The 25,637-nt window shown below is 46.8% G+C and overlaps 2 protein-coding genes across 5 annotated transcripts in view; one reads left to right on the forward strand and one right to left on the reverse strand.

Annotated features, from left to right (window-relative positions):
* The first annotated feature begins 1,957 nt into the window (after window positions 1-1,957).
* UQCC2 (ubiquinol-cytochrome c reductase complex assembly factor 2) lies at window positions 1,958-23,240 on the forward strand. Its single transcript, XM_067753319.1, has 4 exons — window positions 1,958-2,133; window positions 19,310-19,384; window positions 20,224-20,293; window positions 23,066-23,240. Exons 1-4 carry the CDS (start codon window positions 1,996-1,998, stop codon window positions 23,191-23,193), a joined length of 411 nt encoding a protein of 136 aa, XP_067609420.1. The 5' UTR covers window positions 1,958-1,995; the 3' UTR covers window positions 23,194-23,240.
* A 997-nt stretch (window positions 23,241-24,237) lies between these two features.
* The window catches only part of ITPR3 (inositol 1,4,5-trisphosphate receptor type 3), a 66,902-nt gene continuing 65,502 nt past the window's right edge, over window positions 24,238-25,637 (reverse strand). For all 4 annotated transcript variants that reach the window (XM_067753314.1, XM_067753313.1, XM_067753315.1 and 1 more), the window contains one exon: window positions 24,238-25,066. In XM_067753314.1, the coding sequence (XP_067609415.1) occupies window positions 24,998-25,066 (69 nt within the window). In that variant the 3' untranslated portion in view covers window positions 24,238-24,997. The remainder of the gene's footprint in view (window positions 25,067-25,637) is intronic.

The following is a 25,637-nucleotide window of genomic DNA, read 5'->3' on the forward strand; positions in this document are numbered from 1 at the left end:
TGGCCAGCCAGGTGCTCTTCAAAGCCACAGCTGTGATGGGGCCTCAGGCAGACCAACAAGGCCTTGGGGCACCCAGCACAGCCCTAGGTGCCTGGAGCTTGATACTGATAGTAAATAGATATAACCCTCCTCTTTGGGCCTCGGGACAGCCATCAAAACTATGTGGTTATAAATATGTTACCCAGTCCAAGCTCACTGCACAACAGGCCAATAAATCGAGAGACAAGTTGTTGGGGCATGGAACAGTGACTTTATGCAGAAAGCCCGCAGACTGAGAAGATCATGAAGTAGTGTCCCAAAGAACCACCGTCCCAGAGTTAGAATTCAGGCTTCTTTTATACTAAAATGGGTGTGGTTGGTTGCTGCAAACTTCTTGGTGCCGAAATCCTTTGTTCTTGCAGCAGTCCACATAGGTCCAGTAGTAATGCTCCCGTAAACCTCCAACAAGACAAATGGTATTCTCTGTTCTGCAACTTTTTATCTCTGTATGAATGGAAAGTGTTATACCTTTAAAGCTCAGAGCCTTGAGAATGGGCTATCCTGTATATCTCAGGCTATAGGCAACACTCTTGTAGCAAAAGCAATAGATACAAAGGTTAAAGTAAAAGAAACAGATCCAACATGGACTCAGATTTGTTCTTCCCCATTACAAATACAGCTGTGGTGAGAGTGAAGCAGGTAGGTACTGTTGGGCTGGGAATGCGTTGGGGGCGCCCTTGAGCGCCTTGTTTTCCACTCCCCCTGAACTCACCTCAAGTGGGCATCACACACCCTGGGTCCCCAAAGGTTCTGATTCATAGGTCTTTACCCTTAAGGACTTCAGACAGTTCAGAGCTGTTCTCTGTTAAAACCACCCACTGATTTTTCCTCCTCCCTCTTCCGCTCTCCCATTCTGCCCCAGGCCTGGCTCTTGCTATGGAAGGAATGTCCCTCCATTCCCACTTATCCAAATTCTAACCATCCTCAAGGCCCAGCCCAAATGCTATCTCCTTCGGAAGCAATCCCTGATCTTCCACCTCCTTATCTCCTGAACATCTAGAAGTACTAGTTCTTTCTCCAAACTCCTAGTATTTCCTAACACTTCAATGAAAGCCCTTGTCACTTTTAACTTTGTGTTTTGGTTATGTATTCACTTCCTGACTCAGGGCAGGAGTCTCCTGGACTTATGAATTAGGCAAGGTGAGAAGGAAGAGGTTTGCGGGAAGCCAAGTGTGTGCACAGGATGGTCCTGGCTAAATTCAGGCAGTAAAGATGCAAAAGGGGGCTGAGACTTTCTTAAGGAAAATCTGGAAGGTGGGGATATCTTTTGAAAAGAAAAATCAGAGCATCCCACATGATATGCAGCTGGAGACGTAGAAGAGAAGGCTTGGTAAGACAAGTTTTTCCAGGCTGAATCAACCCAGATGACGTTGCTCAAGCAGGGAAAAGTAGCTGGCTTGGGGAGGAGGCGCTCAAAAGGATACTGATAGAAGCTGGGGAAAGAGGGACAGAGCTGAGTAGCACTAAAGAAGGAATTGTGGCAGATCACCAAATGGTAGCGACAGGTACAGGGACTGTGAGAAAGGGGAGGGGGGCTGCGAACCACGTGTGCATGCTACGTGATTAAGTTCAAACACATCTTCATCGAATAACCACTTGTATTTACATGCAAATATAGTCGCTTAGGCAATTAGCAGAGGTCTCAGAGGAGGGTTTTTTAGTCTGGAGCTTGTGCAGTCACTGAAAAAGAGAAGCAAGCTATCCCTGGTGTACTCCACGACTGACTTGCCCCTGGGAACCGGGCTGGTTCCAGGAGGACGAAGACTGAATCAGCCGGCCCTGCAGAGACAGGGGAGCAGCGGCCCCTCCCGGAAAGCGGCAAGGCGCCGGCCAAGTAGCGCATGCTCACTCCTCCCTCCCACCCCACCTCTTCGGGAAGCCGGCGATGCTTAGTGCGCAAGCTCCACCTGTCCCCGCCGACTCCTCCCTCAGGGGTGGAGACAAGCAGGGCCCAAAATGGCGGCTAGCCGCTACAGGCGTTTTCTTAGACTCTGTGAGGAATGGCCAGTGGACGAGACCAAAAGAGGCCGGGACTTGGGCGCTTATCTGCGGCAGCGGGTAGCGCAGGCCTTTCGGGAGGGAGAGAACACCCAGGTGACCAGACTGTGGGGTCCGCCTGCGGCGGGGAGGCGGTTGGGGCGAGGGGAGGAAAGGAGGAGGCAGGGCGGGGCCCACGAGCGGGCTGGCGGCGGGGCCCCGCGCTTGCGCGCGCCTTTCCTCCCTGGCCGCGCGTACCCGGGGACCCTCTTAACGCCCGGGGCAACTGCGGAGAGCGGCGATCCTATCCTCTACTCAGTACTTTCACCTGGCTGCGCGTTGGAGGTTCCTGAGGAGCTTTTTAAAAATCTAGATACCTGGGACCATACGACCTTATTGAATCAGAATCTCTGGGGGTGAGGCCTTGCCCTCAGTGTTTTTAAAAGCTCTCGATGATTCAGGGTGCAGCCAGGGTTGAGTCCCACAACACCAGTCCTAGGTGGTGACAGTCATAGGCTTATTGCTCCCCTGACACGATGCCATTACCTCGAAGTGTGTGCAGTGATTGAGCTGATGCCCAAGGACCTATGCAGGGTCCCCGCTAAGCCTTGGTGTGCTTCCTGGGCCCTTGTAAGGCCGTGCGGCAGGTTTGAGTCCTCACCCCGTGCCCATGTGTGTGAGTAGTAGACCTGTGTTCTTGCTGTCCTCCAGGTTGGTGCTGCACTTCTGGGATTTGTTCATTCATACAGCACAAACTTATGGAACACTCACCATGTGCCAGGAACTTCCAGTTGCTGGGGAGACAGTAGTTAATTAGATGAGGTCCTGCCCACATGAAATCTAAGTTTACATCCTAGTTCAGGACACAATAAGCAAGTAGACACACATAGGGCAGTGCAGAGAAGTACTCTGATGGATACGAAATAGAGTAGCATGGTAAAAGGGTAATATTAGTTATGATAGATAAAGGCTTACTGAGGAGGTGACACATAGATGAGACCTAAGGGAAGACGATGAGCCAACAATGAACACTTGGTGTTCTTTCAGGCAGTGCAATGGTCCTGAGGCAGGAAGCAGAAAGAAAGCCCAAGTGGCTGAAGGGTAGTGAGTGAAATGCCGTTTTCTAAGAGTTGAGTCAGAGGAGGACAGGAGTCAGGCACGGTAGGGTTTTATAGGCAGGCTCTGGTTAGGGGTTGGATTTTATCATAAGACCAGTGAGAAGCCTCTGGGGAGGTTTAGTCAGGGGGCTGATGTGACCTAGTTTACTGGTTTTTTTAAAGATCACTCTGGCTGTACCAGTGAATGGATTATAGGGAGGCAAGAATAGAAACAGTCACTCTGGTAGCCCAGGCAGGAAATGGTGGTGGCTTGGATGAAGATGGCAGCACAGGAGATGGAAGTGGCCACTTTGGGGTTGCAATGTGAAGGTTGCATCAACAGGACTTGCTGACGTATTGGATATAGGATAAAGGGAAAGAGGAACCAAGGATAACACCTAGATTGTTTTGGCCTGAGCAACTCGGTGCAAGGTGGTGCAGTTTACTGAGATGGGGAAGACGAGATGAGGAACAGGTGGGGTGTGGGAAGAACAGCTTTAGTTTGGTGTTAAGACATGTTAAACTTGAGATGCAAAGTGGATTTACTTCCAAGTGGAAATGTCAAAGTAGACAGTGGGATATTTGAGCCTGGGGCTCAGGCAAGAGGTCAGACACATGAGATGTGACACATACACACACAGCCTGAAGAAATGACTTTTGCGAAATTTGGCCACAACCTGTCAAAGCAGGAACATGGCTTTTTGGCAACTTAGCCCAACCCAGACCCAAAGCAGCCCACCTAATGGAGCAAGGACAACATGCCCAGTGGCATCATTGAAACCAAGTGCTGACTGGGTGGTGGGCATGGACGGAGTGTCTGGCTCAGGGCTTTGTTGGGGGGGTTTGGGGTGCCACACAACACTGAGGGCCTTCACACTTCTTACAGTGGTCTTCACTGGCCCGTAGTATAAAGATCTTGAAGGCAAGAGTCATAGTCCCAACTCTGCAAATCCCATAGCCCATAGACTTTCTAGGGCTATGCTCCCTTCACATTTTCAGTGTGAGCTTCCTGAGAATAGAGACGGTGCTATTTTTATCTTTCTCCCCACAGTGTCTAGCATAGTTCCTGGCACATAAAAGACACTCGGTAAATGTCTGAATGAATGGGTAAATAAATGATTGGTTATGGCTCATGAGACAAAAATCATTTGAATATAGTTGCAGATGTAGCAGAACTAGATGGAGAGAAGTAGTGAAGAGTGAGAAGGGAATATGTCTGTGCCCTGAGTGGTGAGAATTAATTTGTGAGCTTACTCTGTGTGGGGAACTGCAGGAACTACAGAAGAGGGACATAACCTGGTCCTTATCACCAAGGAGCCTACAGTTGGACAGACACGTGACTTGCTTTAATGAAATTCGAATGGTGAAACCAGCCAGCAGAGAAGCTGACAGAGGCTAGACCCCTGGGGAGGTGAGAGTATGACATTCACCTGCTTGACTGTTAGTGTAAGAGGAGCCAGAAAAGGAGGGTAGAGCTTTCTCTTTTGCAGTTGTCATCTTTTGTCGTCACCTAGGCAGATAGTTCTGATGAGTAGAAGGCCCACACGAATTTGAGTCATGGCTGCAGATGCAAGTCATGGCTCGGTTGATGGTTCCAGAGCAGCTCATGAGTGCCTCCCTGGTAGAGTGAACCAGTGCCTCATGATGGCAGCAGGCACATGACTCAGGACCACTGTTGTGGTACCTCATCCTGATGTCGTCCAAGAATGCACCTGGGCTTAGTAAATCTTGGTGGTAATTTTTAGAAGGAGCAGTCCCTTGCTGGAATTGAGAACAGTGCTGTGAGTCACTCCCACTGACACCCCCGGATCATTTATAAAGAACTTGAGAAAGCTGGCAGCCAGGGGCAGGCACTCGACCCAGCCAACTGATCGATGCGGAGCTCCCCCTCGGTTATGCCATGTGCCAGAAAGACAGGACTAGAGGGGGAGGCAGCTCTCCTCCGCTGTGTGTTTGTTCCTGTAGAGGAGAGGAGCAGGCAGTCCTGCTCTCAGCCTTGTGGCTTCCTGCATCTGAACAATAACGCTGAACGCGTGCATGACACACTTGCATGCATGGTCTCATTTAGTCTATTCCTTAGTGCAGCTGAATTGAGGTCACCATCGCTGTTCCCATTTTACAGGTGAAGAAACAAAATCTGAAAAGAAAAACAACTTATTCGGGGTTCCCCAGGAGTTAAATGGCAAGACAAGTGAGCGTTGTCTTCTTTGTGCCTGAACTATCCTCAGCTCCCATTCCTCCCAAGTTATTTCTTCTTGTTAGAAAGGCCTCTTGTTCCGTGAACTTCAAGCCCTCCCTTCCCCTCACTTCCTGCTCAAGACCTCTTTGGACCATGGACAGTTTTGGCAAAGAATTAAACATCCTTCTGTTTACCCACCTGCTTTTCTTTGGCCCAGCCCCTACCTACCCAGTGTGGATGGGGAGAAAGATGGTCCTCAGGTGGGACACCAGCACAGAAAAGCCAGAACCACTAGAAAGCAAATTAATCATTCAGACTTGAAACCAGGGTACAAAAATAACTGCCTCCATTTATTCCACCACAGATTGCCCTTTGGGGAGTCTCACAGTCCACCTAAACCCACCAAGAAGGAGGTGGGAAGCAGAAACACACTAAACACCTCTTACACCCTCTATCCTATTGTGCAGTTTTTTAAAGCTAATGTTTATGGATTTTGCCCCCTTTCAGTTCAGTTTCCCTAAGAGAACGCATGTTCCCTGCAGCCCCAAGAGCTTAATAAAAGAATCACAACACGGAGGAAGGTGGCAAAACAACAGTAATTGTTGACTTAAGTACAGGGGAAGGGGCAAACTCTTCTAATGAGTTCATTAGATGCACAGGCAGCTTCCTAAAAGGTCCGTGGCAGCACCCACTTATCCAGCACAGGGCACAGCTCTGAGGAGCCACCCAGGAAGGGGCTCGCCCACCAGGGAGTTCTTGTATTAAATACCCAGGTTGAAATAATATCGGCCCCGTTTGAAAGGAGTTGAACTTTGTCTTGGATTGGCAGTAATGTACGTGATACGTCCAACTCCTCAGAGGGGAATTCAAAGGTTTTCTGTGATTCTGTTTTCTCAGTCATCCAGTCGGGGCCTGGTCTGTGGCTCAGTGTGGCGGGGTGTAGACCTGTGTGTGTTGGCAGTGGTGATGCCATCCAGCGTTACCACCCCCGTGTGTGGGTCCTCTGAAGTCCAGTTATTGAGGAAGGGCCTGAGAACAGATTATGTGATTTTTTTTTTTTTCGGTAAGTGGTCCTGTCACTGTTGTGGCCTCTCCTGTTGTGGAGCACAGGCTCCGGACACGCAGGCCCAGCGGCCATGGCTCACGGACCCAGGCACACTACGGCATGTCGGATCTTCCCGGACCGGGGCACGAACCCGTGTCCCCTGCGTTTGCAGGCGGACTCTTAACCACTGCGCCACCAGGGAAGCCCAGATTATGTGATTTTTAGTTGTAATATTGAGCCCACTGCAAAACAGCCATTGTGAGGAGAATCATGTCAGAGAGGGAATGCAGGCATCTCCATCTCTTTTTCTCCCCCAGTTCCGGATGGAGCTGGAGGGAGTTAAGGTAGTGTTTAGACCAAGGCATGGCAGTTTTCTAGGCATGTTTAGAGATGTAGGTGCTCCTCCTGGAGGGCTAGATTATCCACCACTTTCAGTGGGTTACCACTTAGAGATCTTTGGGTCTGCCTGTTGCCTTCTGGAGTAATGCAGCTTTGTGAGGCCTTCACTGTTGTCTAATCCAGCCTGTGTCCCGCCGCCTCACCACACTCCAGCGTGTGCCCCAGCCCCAATGAGGGCTTCTTCTCATTGCCTCCCAAATTGGTCATAATGTAAATGGTTCTTTTTTTTTTTTTAAGTATATTTGATTTATAGTGTTGTGTTAGTTTCAGGTGTACAACAAAGCGATTCAGTTATATTGGGTTGGCCAAAAAGTTCATTCAGATTTTTCTGTAAGATGTTACCTGTTACCCCCTTTATACTATATATAAACTATATATGTATATACTATATATATGTTCTTTTTCAGATTCTTTTCCATCATAAGTTATTATAAAATAATGAATATAGTTCCCTGTGCTATACAGTAGGTCCTTGTTGTTTATTTTATATATATTAGTGTGTATCTGTTAATCCCAAATTCCTAATTTATCCCTCCCCTGCCTCCCCTTTGGTAACCATAAGATTGTTTTCTATGTAGGTGAGTCTGTTTCTGTTTTGTAAATAAGTTCATTTGTATCATTTTTTAGATTCCACAAATAAGTTATATGATATTTGTCTTTCTCTGATTTATTTCACTTAGTATGATAGTCTCCAGGTCTATCCATGTTGCTGCAAATGGCATTACTTCATTCTTTTTTTATGGCTGAGTAACATCCCATTGTATCTATGTACCACATCTTCTTTATCCATTCATCTGTCGACAGGCATTTAGGTTGCTTCCATGTCTTGGCTATTGTAAATAGTGCTGCTATGAACATTGGGGTGCATGTATCTTTTCTAATTAGAGTTCTAGTCTTTTCCAGATATATGCCCTGGAGTGGGATTGCTTGATCATACGGCAATTCTATTTTTAGTATTTTAAGGAACCTTCCTACTGTTCTCCATAGTGGCTGTACCAATTTACCTTCCCACCAGCAGAGTAGGAAGGTTCCCTTTTCTCCACACACTCTCCAGCATTTGTTATTTGTAGACTTTTTTTTTTTTTTTTTTTGCGGTACGCGGGCCTCTCACTGCTGTGGCCTCTCCCGTTGCGGAGCACAGGCTCCGGACACGCAGGCTCAGTGGCCATGGCTCACGGGCCCAGCCCCTCCGTGGCATGTGGGATCTTCCTGGACCGGGGCACGAATCCGTGTCCCCTGCATCGGCAGGCGGACTCTCAACCACTGCGCCACCAGGGAAGCCCTATTTGTAGACTTTTTGATGATGGCCATTCTGACTGGTGTGAGGTGACACCTCGTTGTAGTTTCGATTTGCATTTCTCTAATAATTAGTGATGTTGAGCATCTTTTCATGTGCCTATTGGCCATCTGTATTTCTTCTTTGGAGAAATGTCTATTTAGGTCTTCTGCCCATTTTTCGATTGGGTTGTTGGTTTTGTTGTTGAGGTGTATGAGCTGTTTGTATATTTTGGAAATTAAGCCCTTGTCAGTTGCAATGTTTGCAAATATTTTCTCCCAGTCCATAGGTTGTCTTTTTGTTTTGTTTATGGTTTCCTTTGCTGTGCAAAAGCTTTTAAGTTTGATTAGGTCCCATTTGTTTATTTTTTCTTTCATTTCTTTTGCCTTGGGAGACTGACCTAAGAAAACATTTGTATGATTTATGTCAGAATGTTTTGCCTGTGTTCTCTCTTCTAGGAGTTTATAGTGTCATGTCTTATATTTAAGTCTTTAAGCCATTTTGAGTTTATTTTTGTGTATGTTGTGGGGAGTGTTCTAACTTCATTGATTTACATGAGGCTCTCCAGCTTTCCCAACACCACTTGCTGAAGAGAATGTCTTTTCTCCATTGTATATTCTTCCACCTTTGTCGAAGAATAATTGACTGTAGGTGTGTGGACTTATTTCTGGGCTCTCTATTCTGTTTCATTGATCTGTATGTCTGTTTTTGTGCCAGTACCATGCTATTTTGTTTACTGTAGCTTTGTAGTATTGTCTGAAGTCAGGGAGGGTTATGCCTCCAGCTTTGTTCCTTTTCCCCAGCATTGCTTTGGAATTCTGGGTCTTTTGTGGTTCCATATAAATTTTAGGATTATTTATTCTAGTTCTGTGAAAAATGTCATGGTTAATTTGATAGGGATCACATTAAATCTGTAGATTGCTTTGGATAATATGGCCAATTTAACAGTTTTAATTCTTCCAATGCAAGAGCATGGGATATCTTTCCATTTCTTTGAATCATCTTCAGTTTCCTATATCAGTGTTTTATAGTTCTCAGCATATAAGTCTTTTACCTCCTTGGTCAGGTTTATTCCTGGGTGGTTTTATTTTATATATATATATTTTGATGTGATTTTAATAGGGATTTTTTTAACTTTCTGATATAGAGAAATGCAACTGATTTCTTTATGTTAATATTGTATCCTGCTACCTTGCTGAATTCATTTATCTGCTTTAAAAGTTTTTGTGTTGAGTGTTTAGGGTTTTCTGTATAGAGTATCATGTCATCTGCATATAATGACAATTTTTACCTCTTCCCTTCTAATTTGGATACCTTTTATTTCTTTTTCTTGTCTGATTGCTGTGACTAGGACTTCCAATATTATGCTGAATAGAAGTGGTAAGAGTAGGCATCCTTGTTTCATGCCAGATTTTAGTGGGAAGGCTTTCAGTTTTTCACTGTTGAGTATTACGCTGGCTGTGGTTTTGTCAAAAAGACCATTGATTATGTTGAGATATGTTTCCTCTGTACCCACTTTGGTGAGAGTTTTTAATCATGAATGGATGTTGAATTTTATCAAATGCTTTTTCTGCATCTGTTGAGACGATCATGTGGTTTTTGTCTTTTCCTTTGTTTATGTGGTGTGTCATACTGATTGATTTGCATATGTTGAGCCATCCTTGTTAACTTGGGATGAATCTAACCTGATCATGGTGTATGATCCTTTTTATATGTTGTTGGATTTGGTTTGCTAGTATTTTATTGAGAATTTTTACATCTATATCAATCAAAGATATTGGCCTGTGATTTTCTTTTTTGGTGGTGTCTTTGTCTGGTTTTGGTATCAGGGTGATGGTGGCTTCAAAACATGACTTTAGGAGTGTTCCCTTCTCTTCAGTCTTTTGAAGAAGAGTTTGAGAAGGATCAGTTTAAGTTCTTTGTATGTTTGGTAGAATTCCCTAGTGAAGCCATCTGGTCCTGGACTTTTGTTTGCAGGGAGTTTTTTTTTTTATTACAGATTCACTTCTAGTGATCAGTCTGTTCAAATTATCTATTTCTTCTTGGCAATTCCCTGGCGGTCCAGTGGTTAGGACTTGGCACTTTCACTGCCATGGCCTGGGTTCGATCCCTGGTCAGGGATCTAAGATCCCGTGAGCCATGCAGCGTGGCCAGAAAACCCCCAGATTATCTATTTCTTCTTGATTCAATTTTGGTGGGATGTATGTTTCTAGAAACTTGTCCATTTCTTCTGGGTTGTCCAGTTTGTTGGCATATAATTGTTCGTAGTATTCTCTTATGGCTTCTTGTATTTCTGTGGTATCAGTTGTTATTTCTCCTCTTTCATTTCTTACTTAGTTTATTTGGGTCCCCTCTTTTTTCTTCTTGGTGAGCCTAGCCAGAGGTTTGTTGATTTTTTTCTTTCAAAGAACCAGCTCTTGGTTTTATTGATTTTTTTCTTTTTTTTTAAAATCTCTATCTTATTTATTTCCTCTCTAATCTTTATTATTTCCTTCCTTCTGCTGACTTTAGGTTTTGTTTGTTCTTCTTTTTCTAATTCTTTTAAGTGGTAGGTTGGGTTGTTTATTTGAGATTTTTCTTGTTTTTTTGAGGAAGGTCTGTATTGCTATGAACTTCCCTCTAAGAAATGCTTTTTGCTGCATCCCATAGATTTTATATGGTTGTATTTTCATTGTCATTTGTCTCAAGGTATTTTTTAATTTCCTCTTTGAATTCGTCATTGACCAATTGGTTTTTTAATAACTTGTTTAGTCTCTGTGTAATCGGTTTTTTTTCTCATTTCTCTTTCTGTGGTTGACTTCTAGTTTCATGCCATTATGGTCAGAAAAGATGCTTGAAATAATTTCTGTCCTCTTAAATTTATCAAGGCTTGTTTTGTGTCCTAATATGTCGTCTACCCTAGAAAATGTGCTATGTGCACTTGAAAAGAATGTGTATTCTGGTTTTTTTGGATGTAGTGTCCTGAAAATACCAAATTAAGTCTAACTGTTCTCTTGTGTCATTTAGGATCTCTGTTGCCTTATTGATTTTCTGTTTGGAAGATCTGTCTGTTGATGTCAGTGGGGTGTTAAAATCTCCTACTTTTATTTTATTCCCATCAATTTCTCCCTTTATGTCTGTTAGTATTTGTTTTATGTATTTAGGGGCTCCTAAAGCATATATTGGGTTCATACATGTTAATGAGTGTAATATCCTCTTCTTGCATCAATTGTTTTGTCATTATATAGCATCTCTCTTTATTTATGGCCTTTGTTTTGGGTTTTGTTTTTCTTTTAAATAAATTTATTTATTTATTTATTTTTGGCTGCGTTGGGTCTTCGTTGCTGCACGCGGGCTTTCTCTAGTTGCAGCAAGCAGGAACTACTCTTCATTGTGGTGTGCAGGCTTCTCATTGCGGTGGATTCTCTTGTTGCGTAGCATGGCTCTGGGCATGCTGGCTTCAGTAGTTGTGGCACACAGGCTCAGTAGTTGTGGCTCTTGAGCTCTAGAGTGCAGGCTCAGTAGTTGCGGCTCATGGGCTTAGTTGATCCATGGCATGTGAGATCTTCCCGGACCAGGGTTCAAACCCATGTCCTCCGCATTGGCAGGTGGATTCTTAACCACTGTGCCACCAGGGAAGTCCCTATGGCCTTTGTTTTAAAGTCTATTTTGTCTGATATGATATTGTGACCCCCCCACTTCTTGTGATTTGTGTTTGCGTGAAATATCTTTTTCCATCCCCTCATTTTCAGTCTGTGGGTGTCCTTCGCCCAAAAGTGGGTGTTTTGTAGGCAGCGTGTTGTAGGCTCTTGTTTTATTATCCAATCTGCCATTCTATGTCTTTTGGTCAGAGCATATAGTCCATTGACATTTAAGGTAATTATTGACAGGTATGTATTTATTGCCATTTTAAATCTGGTTTTCCAGTTGATTTTGTATTTCTTCTTTGTTCCTTTCTTTTTGTTTTTCCTTTTGTGGTTTGATGGTTTTCATTTGTATTACACTTGAGTTCTCTTCTTTTTGTTTTTTGTGAATCTGTTGTATGTTTTTGATTTGTGGTTTCCCTGGTTTTCAAGTCTGTTAACCCATTACTGTATCTGCTTGCTTTAGACTGGTAGTCATATAAGCTTAAACACATTCCAAAAAATCTACATTTTCTTACTCCCCTCTCCCAAGTAAGAACAATTTGATTCTGATGTCCTATTTTACATTTTCATGTTTATCCTTTTGCCATTCATTGTAGTTATAATTGCTTCCACAAATTTTTTTTGATTTTTTTTTTTTTTAATGTATGTTCTGGTTTATTTAAGTGATCTACAATCCTTTCATATATTTGCTTTTCCTATTGTGATTTTCCCTTTCCTATAGATTCTTTCTTCTTTTCTATTTAGAGAAGACCTTTCAGTATTCTTTTTAGGTTAGGTCTAGTATTGCTGTATTCTTTTAGTTTTTGCTTGTGTGAGAAATTCATTATCTCTCCTTCTATTATAAATGATAATCTTGCTGGGTAGAGTATCATAGGTTGCAGGTTTCTCCCTTTCAGGACTTTGAATATATCTTGCTACTCCCTTCTGGCCTGCAAAGTTTCTATAGAGAAATCAGCTGATAGCCTTATGGGGGTTCCCTTGTAACTTACTCTTTGTTTTTCTCTTGCTGCCTTTAAAATCCTCTCTTTTTAACTTTTGCCATTTTAATTATGATATGTCTTGGTGTAGGTCTGCTTGGGTTCATCTTGTTTGGGACCCTCTGTGCTTCCTGTACCTCAATATTTGTTTCCTTCTTTAGGTTTGGGAAATTTTCAGCCATAATTTCTTTAAATACATTTTCAATTCCCTTTTCTCTTTCTTCTTCTGGGATCCTTATTATGCCTAGATTGGCACGCTTTGTGTCCCATAGGTCTTTTATATTGCTTTCATTTTTTTTTTTTCATTTGTCTTTTTGTCTGCCGTTCTGATTGGGTGATTTCCATTATTTTGTCTTCCAAATCACTAATTCATTTTGCATTATTTAGTTTTCCATATATTGCCTTTAGCTCAGTTTTCATCTCGGCAATTAAGTTGTCTGATTTTGATTGCCTCCTCTATAGTTCTTAGTTGCAGTGATCTGCATTGCTGTCCATGGCTTTTCTTAGCTCCTTCAGCATTTTTGTTACCTTCTTTTTGAACTCAGCGTCTGGTAGACTGGAGAGGTCTGTTTCATTGTTTGTTTTTTTAGGGCATTTCTCTTGTTCTTATAATTGGGAGTGGTTCCTCTGCTTTTTCATTTTACTTATATTACTCTAACTCTATGAATTTAGGGGAAACATTATCTACTGTGGTCATGGAGGGCTGTTTTTACGTGGAAACACCCCTGTGTAGCCTGTGTGAGTCTAATATTTTTGGTGCAAAGGCTCTTTTTGGTGTGGATGCCTGCCATGTCTTTCCTCAGGGTGTGCTGGCCCTTCTCCCCTTGATAGGGGGTGTGATTGTTGTGGGGACCAGAGCCTGCACTGGATGTTGGACAGGGCCTCCTCTTTGCTCTGTGGTTGTCACAGCCCTATCAGGGGCAGGGTCTGCTCCCCAGTTGTTGAAGTAGAAGCCCCCAGATCCGGTCCTAAACTGTGGTGTGAGGTAGGTGGGACAGGAGCGCTCCCACTGGGAAAGGAGCTGCTGTGTATTCCTCCCCAGGAGTTGTCTGCCCGGACATGCACTCTGTAACATCTCCTGTCACCTGGTGTGCGTGCTCAAAAAGTACACTGTTGTTGACACTGCCTTCGGCCCCACCTCTGCTGTGGGAATACCAGTAATCAGCTCAGATATCAGCCGTGCTTCTGCGTGTGCGCGCCCACAAAGTTTGTTTTTGCTGGCCCTAGACCTGCCTCAGCTGGGGGAGTGCCAGTAATCAGCTCAGAGGTCCTGTAGACGCTGCCGCTGGCGTGAATTTGCTGAAGTCACGCACCCGCCAGGAATCGGTTCAGATTTCAGCCCTACCTCTGCGTGTTGGCAACCCACTGGCGCTTGTGTGCTCCCAGAGCTCATAATGGCGGAGCCGTGCCTGCCGTGAGCACCCAGAGAATGAGGCCGCTGTGGTGGGGTTACGCCCCGCCCGCTTCACACGCGCGTTGACAGTACACCTGGGCTCCATCCTGCACACAGCACCCCCAGCCTCGCCCCGGACCACACTCCAAGCACTTCAGGCTGTCTCTGCGCAGCCAGAGTGAGTCCTCTGAAGCCCGAGTTCCAGCCCCCAGCCGCTCCGCACACCAGCAGGCATGTGTCTTGGGCTGGGAAGTGCAGCAAGGTAGCGTGGACTGTCTGTGCTGGTCTCCCTCTGTCCTGCCTGCCACAGGCCGGCTGCTGTGCTCTCCTCTGAGGCTCCCTATCTGTCCAGTGGACCTCCCAGTCCGTGAAGGAGGTTCCCAGGGTAAAGGAACCTTTCCCCTTTGAAAGCTCCCTCCCGGGGCACAGGTCCCGTCCTGATTCCTGCTTTTTTTTTTTTCTTTCATCCTATCTGGTTATGTGGTGATCTTTCTTGCAGCTTTGGTTGTATGAGATCTTCTGCCAGTGTTCAGTGGGTATTCTGTGAGAATTTTTCAACATGTAGATGTGTCTTTCATGTATTTGTGGGAGGACGTGAGCTCCACGTCCTTCTATTCTGCCATCTTGATCTCTGCTCCCAGGTTCTTAACCTTTGAGAACCTAGTGCACTGTGGACCAAAGCCCAGACACAGAACTTGTCAAGAATCTGGTGGCTTCCCAGGCCTTGAAGCACTCCTTGGCGCAGCTTAAGACCCTGCCTGCCTGGACCATCCTTGTCCCCCTGCCTTTTCATGCCTCTTCCTCCCAGTCCCTCCTCTGATCCCCATTCTGCCCAGCTCTGAAGTCTACACTCCTCAAAGTGAGAGACTCTGACTCCCCATCACTCTGTGACCTGTCACTGCAGTGAAACGCAAACCTGCCCTGTAAGGGAACCACACCTGCCATGTGAGCCAGGCCTGGTAACTAGCTCCTGCTCCTGATCTCCTGTAACTCTTGGCACTCAGTTACACTCTGTCCTGGTCATTTTTTATTTTCAATGTGTGTGTATCTTCTTGTCTCAGCTTGATTGCCAACTTCTCTGGAGCCGAGGCTGGGTCTTTATGTCCCCTCACAGCCGCCTAGCAGAGCTCTCTACATAGTAGATGCTCAAGAAATAGATTTTCAGTTGAATTCAAGGGAATAGACTCCCATAATGGAATGAACTCATTTCAGAAGTTCATTACCAAGTCATGAAAACCTTTTCTCATAGATCCTTCTGGACTGAATCCAGCTGTACCTTAATTAGCAAAGCAATTTGCAACACGTTCCCAAAAGTGCTTATGCATCCCTTTGTGTGACTGGAATAGGGGCCACTGTACCACCCAAAATTCAATTTTGAAAATCAAAATCAGTGCCTGCGGCAGTGATGTAGATTTGTATGTATAAAAGTTTAATATGGTAAAGAGAAATTTACTGACGACTGAGCGGGGGAAATGCAAAAGAAGCCAAAAGAGAGCCGAAAAGGACACTTTGTCACTTGAACATCTATTTTATTCAAATTTAGGGAGCAGAGCTGAATTTTTCATAATATCCCACTGCTGCCTTTTTTAAACCCAGCTTTGCTATTAGTCCTAAAATGTCCATAATCTCATTAGGTGTGAATGCAAAATCAGGTAGTTTAAAGCTTGTATATAAGAATATTTCTAAAAGTGCACAGTACACTTCATCGGGAAAACTGTGTATTTCAAAATTCAGCGATGTTTGCGCTGGAGTCTGTGAATAGAGTGTAGGATGTAGGTATGTGGTGAGGCTTCCGGAATTAGACAAGTATTTCTATTGATGTACTTTTAAGTAGTAAATAAGACAATTTTGTAATTGCTGAGCTTGGATTGGGTGTGACTAGGAACCCAGAACTGGCCTTGGCTCCATCTCTGCTTAGGCAGTAATAACTTGGCTTGAAGTTGCCGTACCTCAAACTCTCATCACCTCCACTGAGCTACTTTTACAGCCTCGTACAGACACCTTCTGACCTCAGATGAGAAATTGGGTGACAAGGTCCTTTTTTGGTGATTTGTTATTTATAGGTGCTTCTCAGATTATTCTTTGAGGCTCCAGGCTTTATGGAAAGTATCTGGGAGACTGTCTCTTTAATACTGAAGGACTTTTGAGAGGTTCAGGGAACACAGAGGGTCACTTTGGTTTTTGAGTAATGCTCTGTACGGTGACCCCATCCTCTCTCTCTGTGTCCCTCCCCTCTGCCCTACTTTTCTGTCGGAGGTGGGAAAAGCTGAGCAGGAAGGAGACACCCTGCTCGCCCCACCGAGGGTACAGACGGAGGTGGCTGAGCAGCCCTCCGGCCAGCTCTCACCGTTAGATTTGGAGGAAAGGCAGGAGGGGACTCCTTTTGGCAGCATCTCTGAAGGTGAGGATCTGGTGGGAGCGCGGGTCTGGTGAGGACGCGATGTGTTGGTGGTCTGCCGGCAGTGAGGGAGCCCAGGAGAGAGGCGCTGGGCAGAGGCAGTGCTGTGAATGCCTTTCTTAATTAAGAGCTGGGTTGGGAGGGTGGTCGGTGGTGGTGGGAGGGGAAGGTCGGGTTGCACGGCCATCAGGTGGAGGACAGGTGCTGCAGACAGCCACTCGCTCAGCAGAGACCAAGGGTCAGTGCGTGATCCCCACCAAGCTGATCATGAAACACTTGGGGACCACTGAGAGCCATCAAGCTCAGGGCCGGAGGTCCAGTCAGGGACAGAGTGAAGCTTCGGTGATTTTCCATCCCTTCATCACTTCACCTCCAGCCATACCCGGCAGTCACACCAGCAGCACTGATCAGCTGATGTGTCCTAATTGCTGTCCCCTGGGCGTGTGCATGAGCTGGTCCTGTGCCTGGAGAGCCCCACGTCCTACTGGTAACTTCCGCCCACCCTCGCCGTGACCCTTGGCAGGGCTTCATTGGCTCCGCTGATGGTGTCAGGGGCCCTCCACGCACCCCTCATTCCGCTGTCACCGGGATCGTCCTGAAGTCTTCTTTCGCCTTGTAGTTAGTGCAGTAAAGGCCTGTGTTTACTATAACTATTTACTACTAATAGTAACCAAGACTAATCCCTCACATTCATCAGTGTTCCTGGCCCTGAATTCAGAGCAGTCCAGGCATTACCTTACTTATCCTCACATCGCCCTCAGAAATAGGGACAATTATTATCTTTTCTTTTAAAAGAAAAGTTAAGTTGGGCAGTATGTTTCAAAAATGTCAATGCTGGGAAGACAAAGGCCGAGGAGGTGTCCTGGCTGCAAGGAGAAAGAAACGTGACAGGTAGTGCAGGAGGCGATCCTGGGCCTAAAGGACTGTTTTTTGCTGTAAAGAGTTTTACTGAGACAATTGACAGAGTTGGAATATGGACAATGGAACAGATAGAAGTGTTGTATCAATGTTAAATGTCCTGAATTTGGTCATGGAACTGTGGTTATATGAGAGAATGTCGTTCTTAGGAAACATACTGAAATATTATGCATATATAGATATAGAGAAGGATAAAGGAAAAGTGGGAAATTTTTTTTTAAGTGTTGGGGGCATTGGGAGATGGAGTGATTTGCCCAGTACCCCTTAGCTGGTAAGGGATGAGATCCAAATGCAGGCAGTTGGACTCCACAGCTCCCCACAGCTATGCACACCTGCTCTTACATGGGCTGGGCACACTGTAGGTTCTCTTAAATTTATAAGCAGACACATCTGTACAGGTATGAAGAGGGCAAGCAAATGATGAAATGCACAATTATCTTTTGATAATCTACATAATATTCTTTAAAAGTTTGGCTGGTGTTACCCTCTTTTTCCTTTTGCATCTTGTGCCTTCTGTTCGTCTATCGTCTGGTTAGCTCTTAGTTTTGCATGCCCTGCTGAAGACAGAACATTCAAAACGCTTTCCCCCAAAGTGTATGCTGCAGAATTCTGTTCCAGCTGGACTTTCCTTGGAAGCGCCGCCCGATAGGGAGTCAGACTCATGTGTTAATATCCGTTCTTCTTTTTCAGCCTTTAGCCCCAGTGCACTCAAATAATGCCTTTGATCATTAGTCAACAAACACTGGCTGCCTCCTCAGCCCATCACCCTTTCTCTTCTGATGTGGCTACCTGGGCGTTCTCATGATGGGTGGCCTGAACCTGGGGATGGATTGAGTGGAACTCAATGACAGGATTGTCTTTTTTGTTTGCTGTAAAGTGGGGACCTTATTTGACATGCACACGGAGGCAGAAGTGGAGCTGCCTATTAAAATGCTTAACTACTGATTTATTTATGCTCTGCCTTCTTCGAGAAAGGATTTAAGTTGGAAAAATCCATCATTTGAATTCTGGGAAAAAACATTGAAGAGAAAGTTTCATCCTGGGGAGCTTTCAGAATTCTTGGCAGAATAATACAAGGAACTGTAGCTAAACAGTGGCAAAGGCAGAAGGAAGGGAAAACTTCCTAAGAGGTATGAGAGGGAAAAACCCACCCCTCATCTGCATGTTGCCCGCGTTCCCTGGAACTTCCAGCAGGGCCATCCGGAGTATTGCTTTCTTTTCCCCTTTCTATTTGCAAGGCTTCCTAACAGGACCTAACTGGATTCTCCCTCTTGGTTCTCCTCAGTTCACCTGTTTCATCCTAAAATACTACTTTCTTCATGTTTCTTTCCTTGTAAAATTCAACAGCTCCCCACTTACCACAGATGAAAGCTCAGATGATTTTTTTTCCTTTCATAAAAGAATCTTTATTTAATACATTTCATATTGAAGGTTTAATTCAAAAAGCTCTTTCTTTTTCTCCCACCCAGGCTCTTTTACCTGCATGTTCAGGCCCTCAGCCAGATGGTCTGGTGTGAGGCATAGGTATAGATAGCATCCCTGCCTCCTCTGCCCTGCTCATGCAACCGCCCCCACCAGGAAGGCCCCCTCCACTCTCCCCAGCTCCTGTGCATCCTTCAGAAACCAGCTTAGTCTCACTTCCATGATCCGCTGACCTCCTCTGACTTCTTGTGGCCCACATTGCCCCTAGCACTCCTGGAGTGTTGTGTTTTTACCGCAGTGCCTCCCACCGCGGTGGCTTGCTGGTTCACAAGTCACAGGTGTTCAGCAAATGTTTGTTTGCCAGTTGAGTTTTCCTGCAGGTTGGGGAGCTGCTGAGGTGGAGCCATTATTCCAAAAAGGTGATTTCTGACCGTGGGACCTGTGGTCAGAGAAGCCAGCTCTGAGCTGCAGGCCTGCTTCCTGTCCTTCCTGGAGGCATACGGTACAGACCCGTGTGGGGGCAGGGCTCATTTGCTCACTTTCTTGGAGGTTTTGTTTTTCAGGTTTCAGAGCCTGAGGCCTGTGATCAGATGTACGAGAGCTTAGCACGGCTCCATGCAAACTACTACAAACACAAGGTGAGTGGGCCAGTCTTTTGTGTTGTCCCCAGCCCTCCGACTGGAGATGACCAATAAGAGTGAGTGAAATCTGATTATACGATGTTCTGAAAAGAATTGTGGTTTTGCTACTTTCAAATGTAACCAGTAATTTCAACCAAGCCGACTAAGGCACCTGGTAGAGGCTTTTAGGTCACCTAAATGAAAGCCGTTTTTAATTTTGAAGAAAAGCCATGTGTTTTATATGCCAGTGGATGCTTCCGGGTGTATCTGACAACTCTTGGATCTCACACATATTTTCCCACCCCCTCTGACGGAACTGGTCTTCCCCACGCTCCGGTGATAAAGATGGGGTGACTGGGAAAGTCCTGTCAGACAAAGCTGGGCCTCTGCTCGGCCCTGACATGATTGCTGTCAAATTCCGTTTAGTGTGTTTTTTCCCCAGGCTTGAGAAATGTGCTCAGTAACCACAGATTTACACAGCCAAATGCCTAGTCTGTATGAAGAGGGGATTTCTTCTAAATCCTCACTGCTCAAAGTGTGGTCTGTGAGCAGCAGCATGGGCACCACCCGGGGGCTGGTTAGAAATGCAGAATCATAGGCCCCACCCAGGCTCCCGAGGCCCAGCCTGCATTTTCCAGAGGGTTCAGGTGCGTGTTCACGTCAGAGCCGCCTCTCCAGACCGGACTGGTTTGGCCTCCAGGTGGCGTTGCGCTTCTCCTTCTGGCCTCCAGACACCCATGGCCTGTGAACTGCAGTTAGAGTGTGGCTTCTGTCCAGGATCATCTAGTCCCGGGTTGTGCTGCAGAACTAATCTTCTCTCCCCTCCCTCTCTCTTCCCCTCTGCCCCGTGTGACCAGTACCCTCGCCCCAGAGACACAAGCTTCAGTGGTCTGTCCCTGGAAGAATACAAACTGATCCTGTCCACAGGTATGGAAAGCACAGCTGCTGCCCTTTCTGGTTGGTTTGCAAATGAGTCTTTGTGTTTGAGCGGCCAAGGGGAATTGTCTAATAAGACAGTTTTGCCTGATGGAAAGTCTTGTGGAATAGCCCACAGGAAATTCTGAAGCTACAGGGCTCATGCTTTTTTGGCCACAGAACATGGAGAAGGTCAAAGGCATTATTTAAAAAAAGCAAATCCATCTTTAGAGCTTTTAAATTCAAGGCTGGGCAGCAGGGAACAGGGGAATATGTATTTGCCAAATGGAAGTAGTTGAAATCAGGATGGAAGGAAAATAATTTTATCTTTATGGCCCTAAGGGGGCTTTATAAACATGAGGGTTTTAATTAAAACAAAAAGCCATTCAATAGACGTGTATGGGGATATCCGCCTAAGAGTTATCTGACCCAGGGGACGTGGTCTGTGGGTTAGATATGGGTTTAACTAGGTATGGTTTGGAGTCCTTGATAGACCGATTAACAAGAAAGGAAAAACCCTGTCTAGCCCGGCCCCTCCTTACTTCCCCATCTCCATTGTCACTGAAGGGGGACGTGGCGGGTGGTGGCAGGGGAAGCCTGGGTTGAAACAGGCAGGTTCTGGAAAATTAACTATTTTTATTGCCAAGGATACCACATATAAAAATAGGCTAACCTTTTCTGGGAGGGCACGGCCCTGAAACATTGCCTCCTGGTACTCTAGAAATTTCTCTTTCCTATTCCTCTGGCAGCCTTCAGCAACTAAGGTTTGAGAATTTAGGCTTCCAGAAAACTCTTAACCTTCTCAACAGATTAAAACCTGGTGGTGTCATCTGCTATTGTATGTTGACTGATACTATTTTTATATTTACTCTCTGGAAAACTGGGATAGAGATATTTTGGCCAGGCAGAATCACTTTATTGGCAATTTTTTTTAAAGTGTGTATGTGTGTGTGTATACACACCCACATACACATATATATAAACAAATGGTACCCCCATGTCCCTGGGCTCATGTAATTACCAGCATCGATGCACAGTGTCATTGTGAGGACCCCGAAGAGTTTGAGCAAAGTTTGAACTTGAAATTAGAATGGAAAGAAGTTCCAGAGGCTCAGCCTCTGCCTCTTGGTTAACTTCGGGACGTCTGAGTTCGGAGACAACGGGCCATAGCCAAGGAGGGGGAGATGTACGACTCCCCACCACTGGCCTGTGCTGCAGCTTGTCGTGGCTGGGAGTTCAGCCTTAGGAAATTAGCTGATAATTTGCTTTCACAGCAAGCCTCTTATTTTTGTTGTGACTCTGTGGAATAAGCTTACTGAGTGTTTCCTCTGACAGGGCAGGACACCTTGCAGTGTTTGTCATGAGGATTTGAGGGCCTGGCAAGTCAGAAATGTGGCCGCAGTCTAGGTCCCGAGTGTGTCCATCCTGGCTTGGGGTCCCAGGAGTCTCTGAAGGAGGCCTCGGCATCCGTTTTGTGCCCCACGAAGGAAGCTGGACTTCTGGAAAAGTCCCAGGGTGGAATGCTGGCCGGGGTACAGTGCGTGTCCTAATTTAGTCAAGAGCCCACTGACAATAAATGTTAATAGATGATGTAAGTTACCTTTTTGTTCAGAAAAGCTATTCTTTTTCTCCAGAAGTTTTATTAAGAGATGAAAATCCAGGCTATGAAATTTAAATAATGTGAAAATCTAAACTTAAAATACAAGTAAAATTAGGTGTCATAGAACTTTAGCCCTGGACAGACTTTATACCAGTGGTTCTCAACCCGGGAGCGATTTTGTCCCCCAGGGACCTGTGGCAATGTCTGGAGACCACTTTAGTTGTCACAGCTTGCGGGGGGGGAAAGGGCAGTTTGCTACTGACATCTAGTGGGTAGAGGCCAAGATGCTCCTGCAGTGCCAGGTCAGCCCCACAACAAAGAATTATCTGGCTCCAAATGTCACTGGCCCCAAATGTCACTGAGAAACCCTGCCTTTAGGGGGGAGGGGGGAGGGGTGGATGTATGTTTTTAAACAGAGGCCCCACTGGCTCCCACCAGCTCCCGCTGCCTTCACGCCTGTGAAGATGGCTACGTTTTCTTGAGTGTGGGCCAGGTGCCAGGTACGTCACCTCCATTATTTACTTTAAGACTCACAACTTTTGAGGCAGGTGTTTTGATCTCCACTTTGCAGATGAGGAACCCGAGGCTCAGAGAGTTAACTGATTGCTTGAGGGGACCCAGTGTGGAAATGGTGGGCAGGGATGGGGGCCCAGGTCCAGCTCCCTCCCGGGTGCCTGCTCAACTCCACAGCGTGGGGTGGACCCAAGTGTCTGGGGTCAAATCCCAGCTCCACCACTTCCTAGCCGTGTAGCCTGCTCAAGTTCCTTAACCTCACTCTGCCTCAAGTTTCCACATCTGTAAAATGGACAGTAAGGTCTGTGTGGCTCAGGCCAAGTTTTGAGATAAGCCTCTGGGCCTGTGCGTTGTGTAGCTGATGCTACAGCGCCTTTTCTTTGCTCACGTGGAGCAGAGCGGAGAGGGCCCTGCTTAGATGGTGAATGATAATTGGATGTGAACAGAGGCCACTGTAAGGACGGTCTCTGGTACACAAGTGCTCATCCACACTTGCATTTATTTGTCTGTTACCCTGCCTGATTTGCTGATCAGAAGTTGGGGCTACACTTCCCTTTCTTAGGAACATACTGTGAAAAGCGAGACATGCCTGTGTGGCGAAAGCCCTGTGGGGCCAACCTGTGTAATCATTTTAGACTTCAGCCTTTTTTCGTTGTCTTCTCCTTTTGCAGATACCTTGGAAGAGTTTAAGGAGATGAATAAAGGCATGTGGAAGAAACTGCAGGAGAAGTTTGCCCCCAGGGATCCCGAGGAGAAGCATAAGGCCTGGGCTCGGGCCTTAACACGCCCACATACCTAAGCGTAAAGTCGTGGACGTTGCCATTATCAATAAAATGCCCTGATTTCCCTTTCCTTGTAGTTCGGGAATCTCATCTGGCCTTCACAAGAAAGGAAGCCCTTGTTGCTGTAAAGAAAGCTCTGGCCTGAGGAGGGACGCCAGTTGAGCATCCGCCCGCCCACCAGTCAGGCTAGGATGTCCTCCAGGAGAGGAAGTGCGGGTCTCCGTCTGGGCCTGAGAAGGGATGGTGACGGGCCCTCTGGGCAAGGTGCTTCCTGCACGGCCACAGGAGCCCCACCTGCCAACAGAGGTCTGGCTGGCTCCTGGCAAGATTCACAGGCTCTCTTTTGTTTTAGGAGCTCCTGGGAGAGAGCCAAAAATAGCATTCAGTACTGAAGAAGGCGTCCTGTTGCAAACAGAAAGCAACAGGAGGTGTATGACAGAGGGATGAGAAAAGCCTGCTTGGCCCTCCTCCCCACTGACTCAGAAGGCCAGAGCTCAGTCCTCTGCCCCTGACCTTGCAGAAAAGCCATGTTCCAAGTTGGCTTAAGGGGCAGAGTAGAGCTACCAACAGGCCAGGCAGGGCCCCGGCTTGAGTCGGCTTCAGCACTCGGGGCGGGTTCTGTGGGAGGCCACATGGCAGGCCCCCTCCCCTGGCCGGGGACACGCACAGGGTCACCTTATTACTCCACGGGACCTTAGCTCTTACCAGTAGATGTTTACATTCCCTACTTCAGGTTTCTTGTCAAGAACAGAGCTGAGAGAAGGGGTAGGGCAGGGCCGACAGCACCCCTTGTTGGGAAGAAGTGGAAAGGGTTCTTAACCTCATTTTACCTGGACTCCTCACTGTGTTTTGAAATGCATAAAATAAAATTCATAGGATTATGATAGAAACCAGTTATCCCGTAGTACAGTTCTGTCCCGGAATCGCTGCAAGACGGGATGGCATTCAGCATCTCCCAAGAGCCCAAGGTTAGGCCAGCAGGCAGGGCTCGTATTCTGTCCTCCGCCAGCGCCACGTTACCACCCACCCCAGCCCCTGAGGAGCACGGGAGCCAGCCTCCCTTTCTAACGGACTAGATTTATTAATTTATTTAAGGTAATTAACGTATTAGTTCTCGGGCCAAAGGCTTTGTAAAACATTACACCAAAAGGAGAAAACACAAGCAGTCAAAACCAGCCCCTGTTAACACGCCCCAGCCCTGTCACCTGGGCTTGTGACTCTTGCCCAGGAGGTGCGGGAGGAGGCAGGTCTTAGGACCAAGCCTGTGGTCACCAGTCCAGCCAGGGCTGTGCGGAGGGGGTGGCGTGGACTTGGACACTGAGGTCTACGCACTGTATACGGCAGTTCTGAGGCACAGGGGGGCTGCACGGCCCTGGCCAGGGCTGAGCCTGGCACCGTGAATAAGTTAAATAACAAAGCCCTAAAATCACTAGCGACAGCATCACCGCGCCCCTCCAGAGGCGGCAGTAACCAAAATGTAGTGCTTGGAATAAAATGGAGACGCCACTCCTAATCACCCACCAGGAGGAATACAAAGGCACGTCAGTCATAAGGGACAAAGCAATAGTCCTTTAAGAGGACTTAGGCATTAAGGTAAGCCGAGTCCCACTGAGTTTCTGAGTTTTTTTTTATGAGCTTGGTCTGGGCAGCACTGTCAGCTCTAGTTTCCCCTCTAAGCTGTTCAGAGTCTATGTTGGCCCGGGGCGGGGTCTGGCAGAGGTGGAGCTGGGGGTTGGGTGGGGACCTGGCCTTGAGGGGCGGTGTTCCCACTCTCAGCTCTCCAGTGTCGCATGTGGCCTGACGGGCCTTCCGTGGCTCCACTCAGCGGCTTATGCAGTTCTGGACATCCACAAAGCCCAGGCGCTGCCTGCGTTTCCGCTGCTCCGTCATCTAGATTTAAACAGATGCCGTCAGGTTGGATCAGGCTGCCCAGAACCCACCCTCCCTCCCAGCTGCGGTTCAGCCCTGGCGGCAGGCCAAGACGCCCCCAGGGTGTAGCAGGGATGTCAGCCCCAAACTCTTGTCCTCAGCGCGTCACAAACCACTGATTTGGTGCAGCTGGGAAAGCACCCCACCTAAAAGAGGGGCTGCCGATTTCATTTAGTCACAGCCAGATGGAGCGGAGGATGCTCTGGGCAAGAGGGGATCTTTCTTGAGAAGCGGAAAGAGGTCTTACCCTGCCGTCACCAGTCAACGCCTGAGGGGGACTCGCTAAAGCAAGGGAGGCCCCAACACCGGCACGAGGTTCCACTCAGCCCTGTCTTTCTGGGGCGCAAGGATAGGGGCCACGACCCCGTCTAGCTTTCCACAGAGGGGAGAAGTGTGTTTGGAACATGTTTTCCACCCCAGACCCAAGAACAGGAGCCAGCAGGAAAGGGGGCAGGGGGAGCGTGAAGGCCCCAACACCCTCCCCCACGCCACGAGGCAGGCCCTGAGGCTGCCGGTGTGCTGCCAGAACAGG

The sequence above is a fragment of the Pseudorca crassidens genome, chromosome 10 (genome assembly GCF_039906515.1).
Source record: "Pseudorca crassidens isolate mPseCra1 chromosome 10, mPseCra1.hap1, whole genome shotgun sequence".
NCBI lineage: Eukaryota > Metazoa > Chordata > Mammalia > Artiodactyla > Delphinidae > Pseudorca > Pseudorca crassidens.

Excerpts from the sequence above, each read along its gene's own strand:
- UQCC2 (XM_067753319.1), top strand. The coding sequence starts at position 1,996 with ATGGCGGCTAGCCGCTACAGGCGTTTTCTTAGACTCTGTGAGGAATGG. Across the intron at positions 2,134-19,309 it reads GGGAGGGAGAGAACACCCAG|GTTTCAGAGCCTGAGGCCTG; the intron begins GTGACCAGACTG and ends TTTGTTTTTCAG. Across the intron at positions 19,385-20,223 it reads CAAACTACTACAAACACAAG|TACCCTCGCCCCAGAGACAC; the intron begins GTGAGTGGGCCA and ends CCGTGTGACCAG.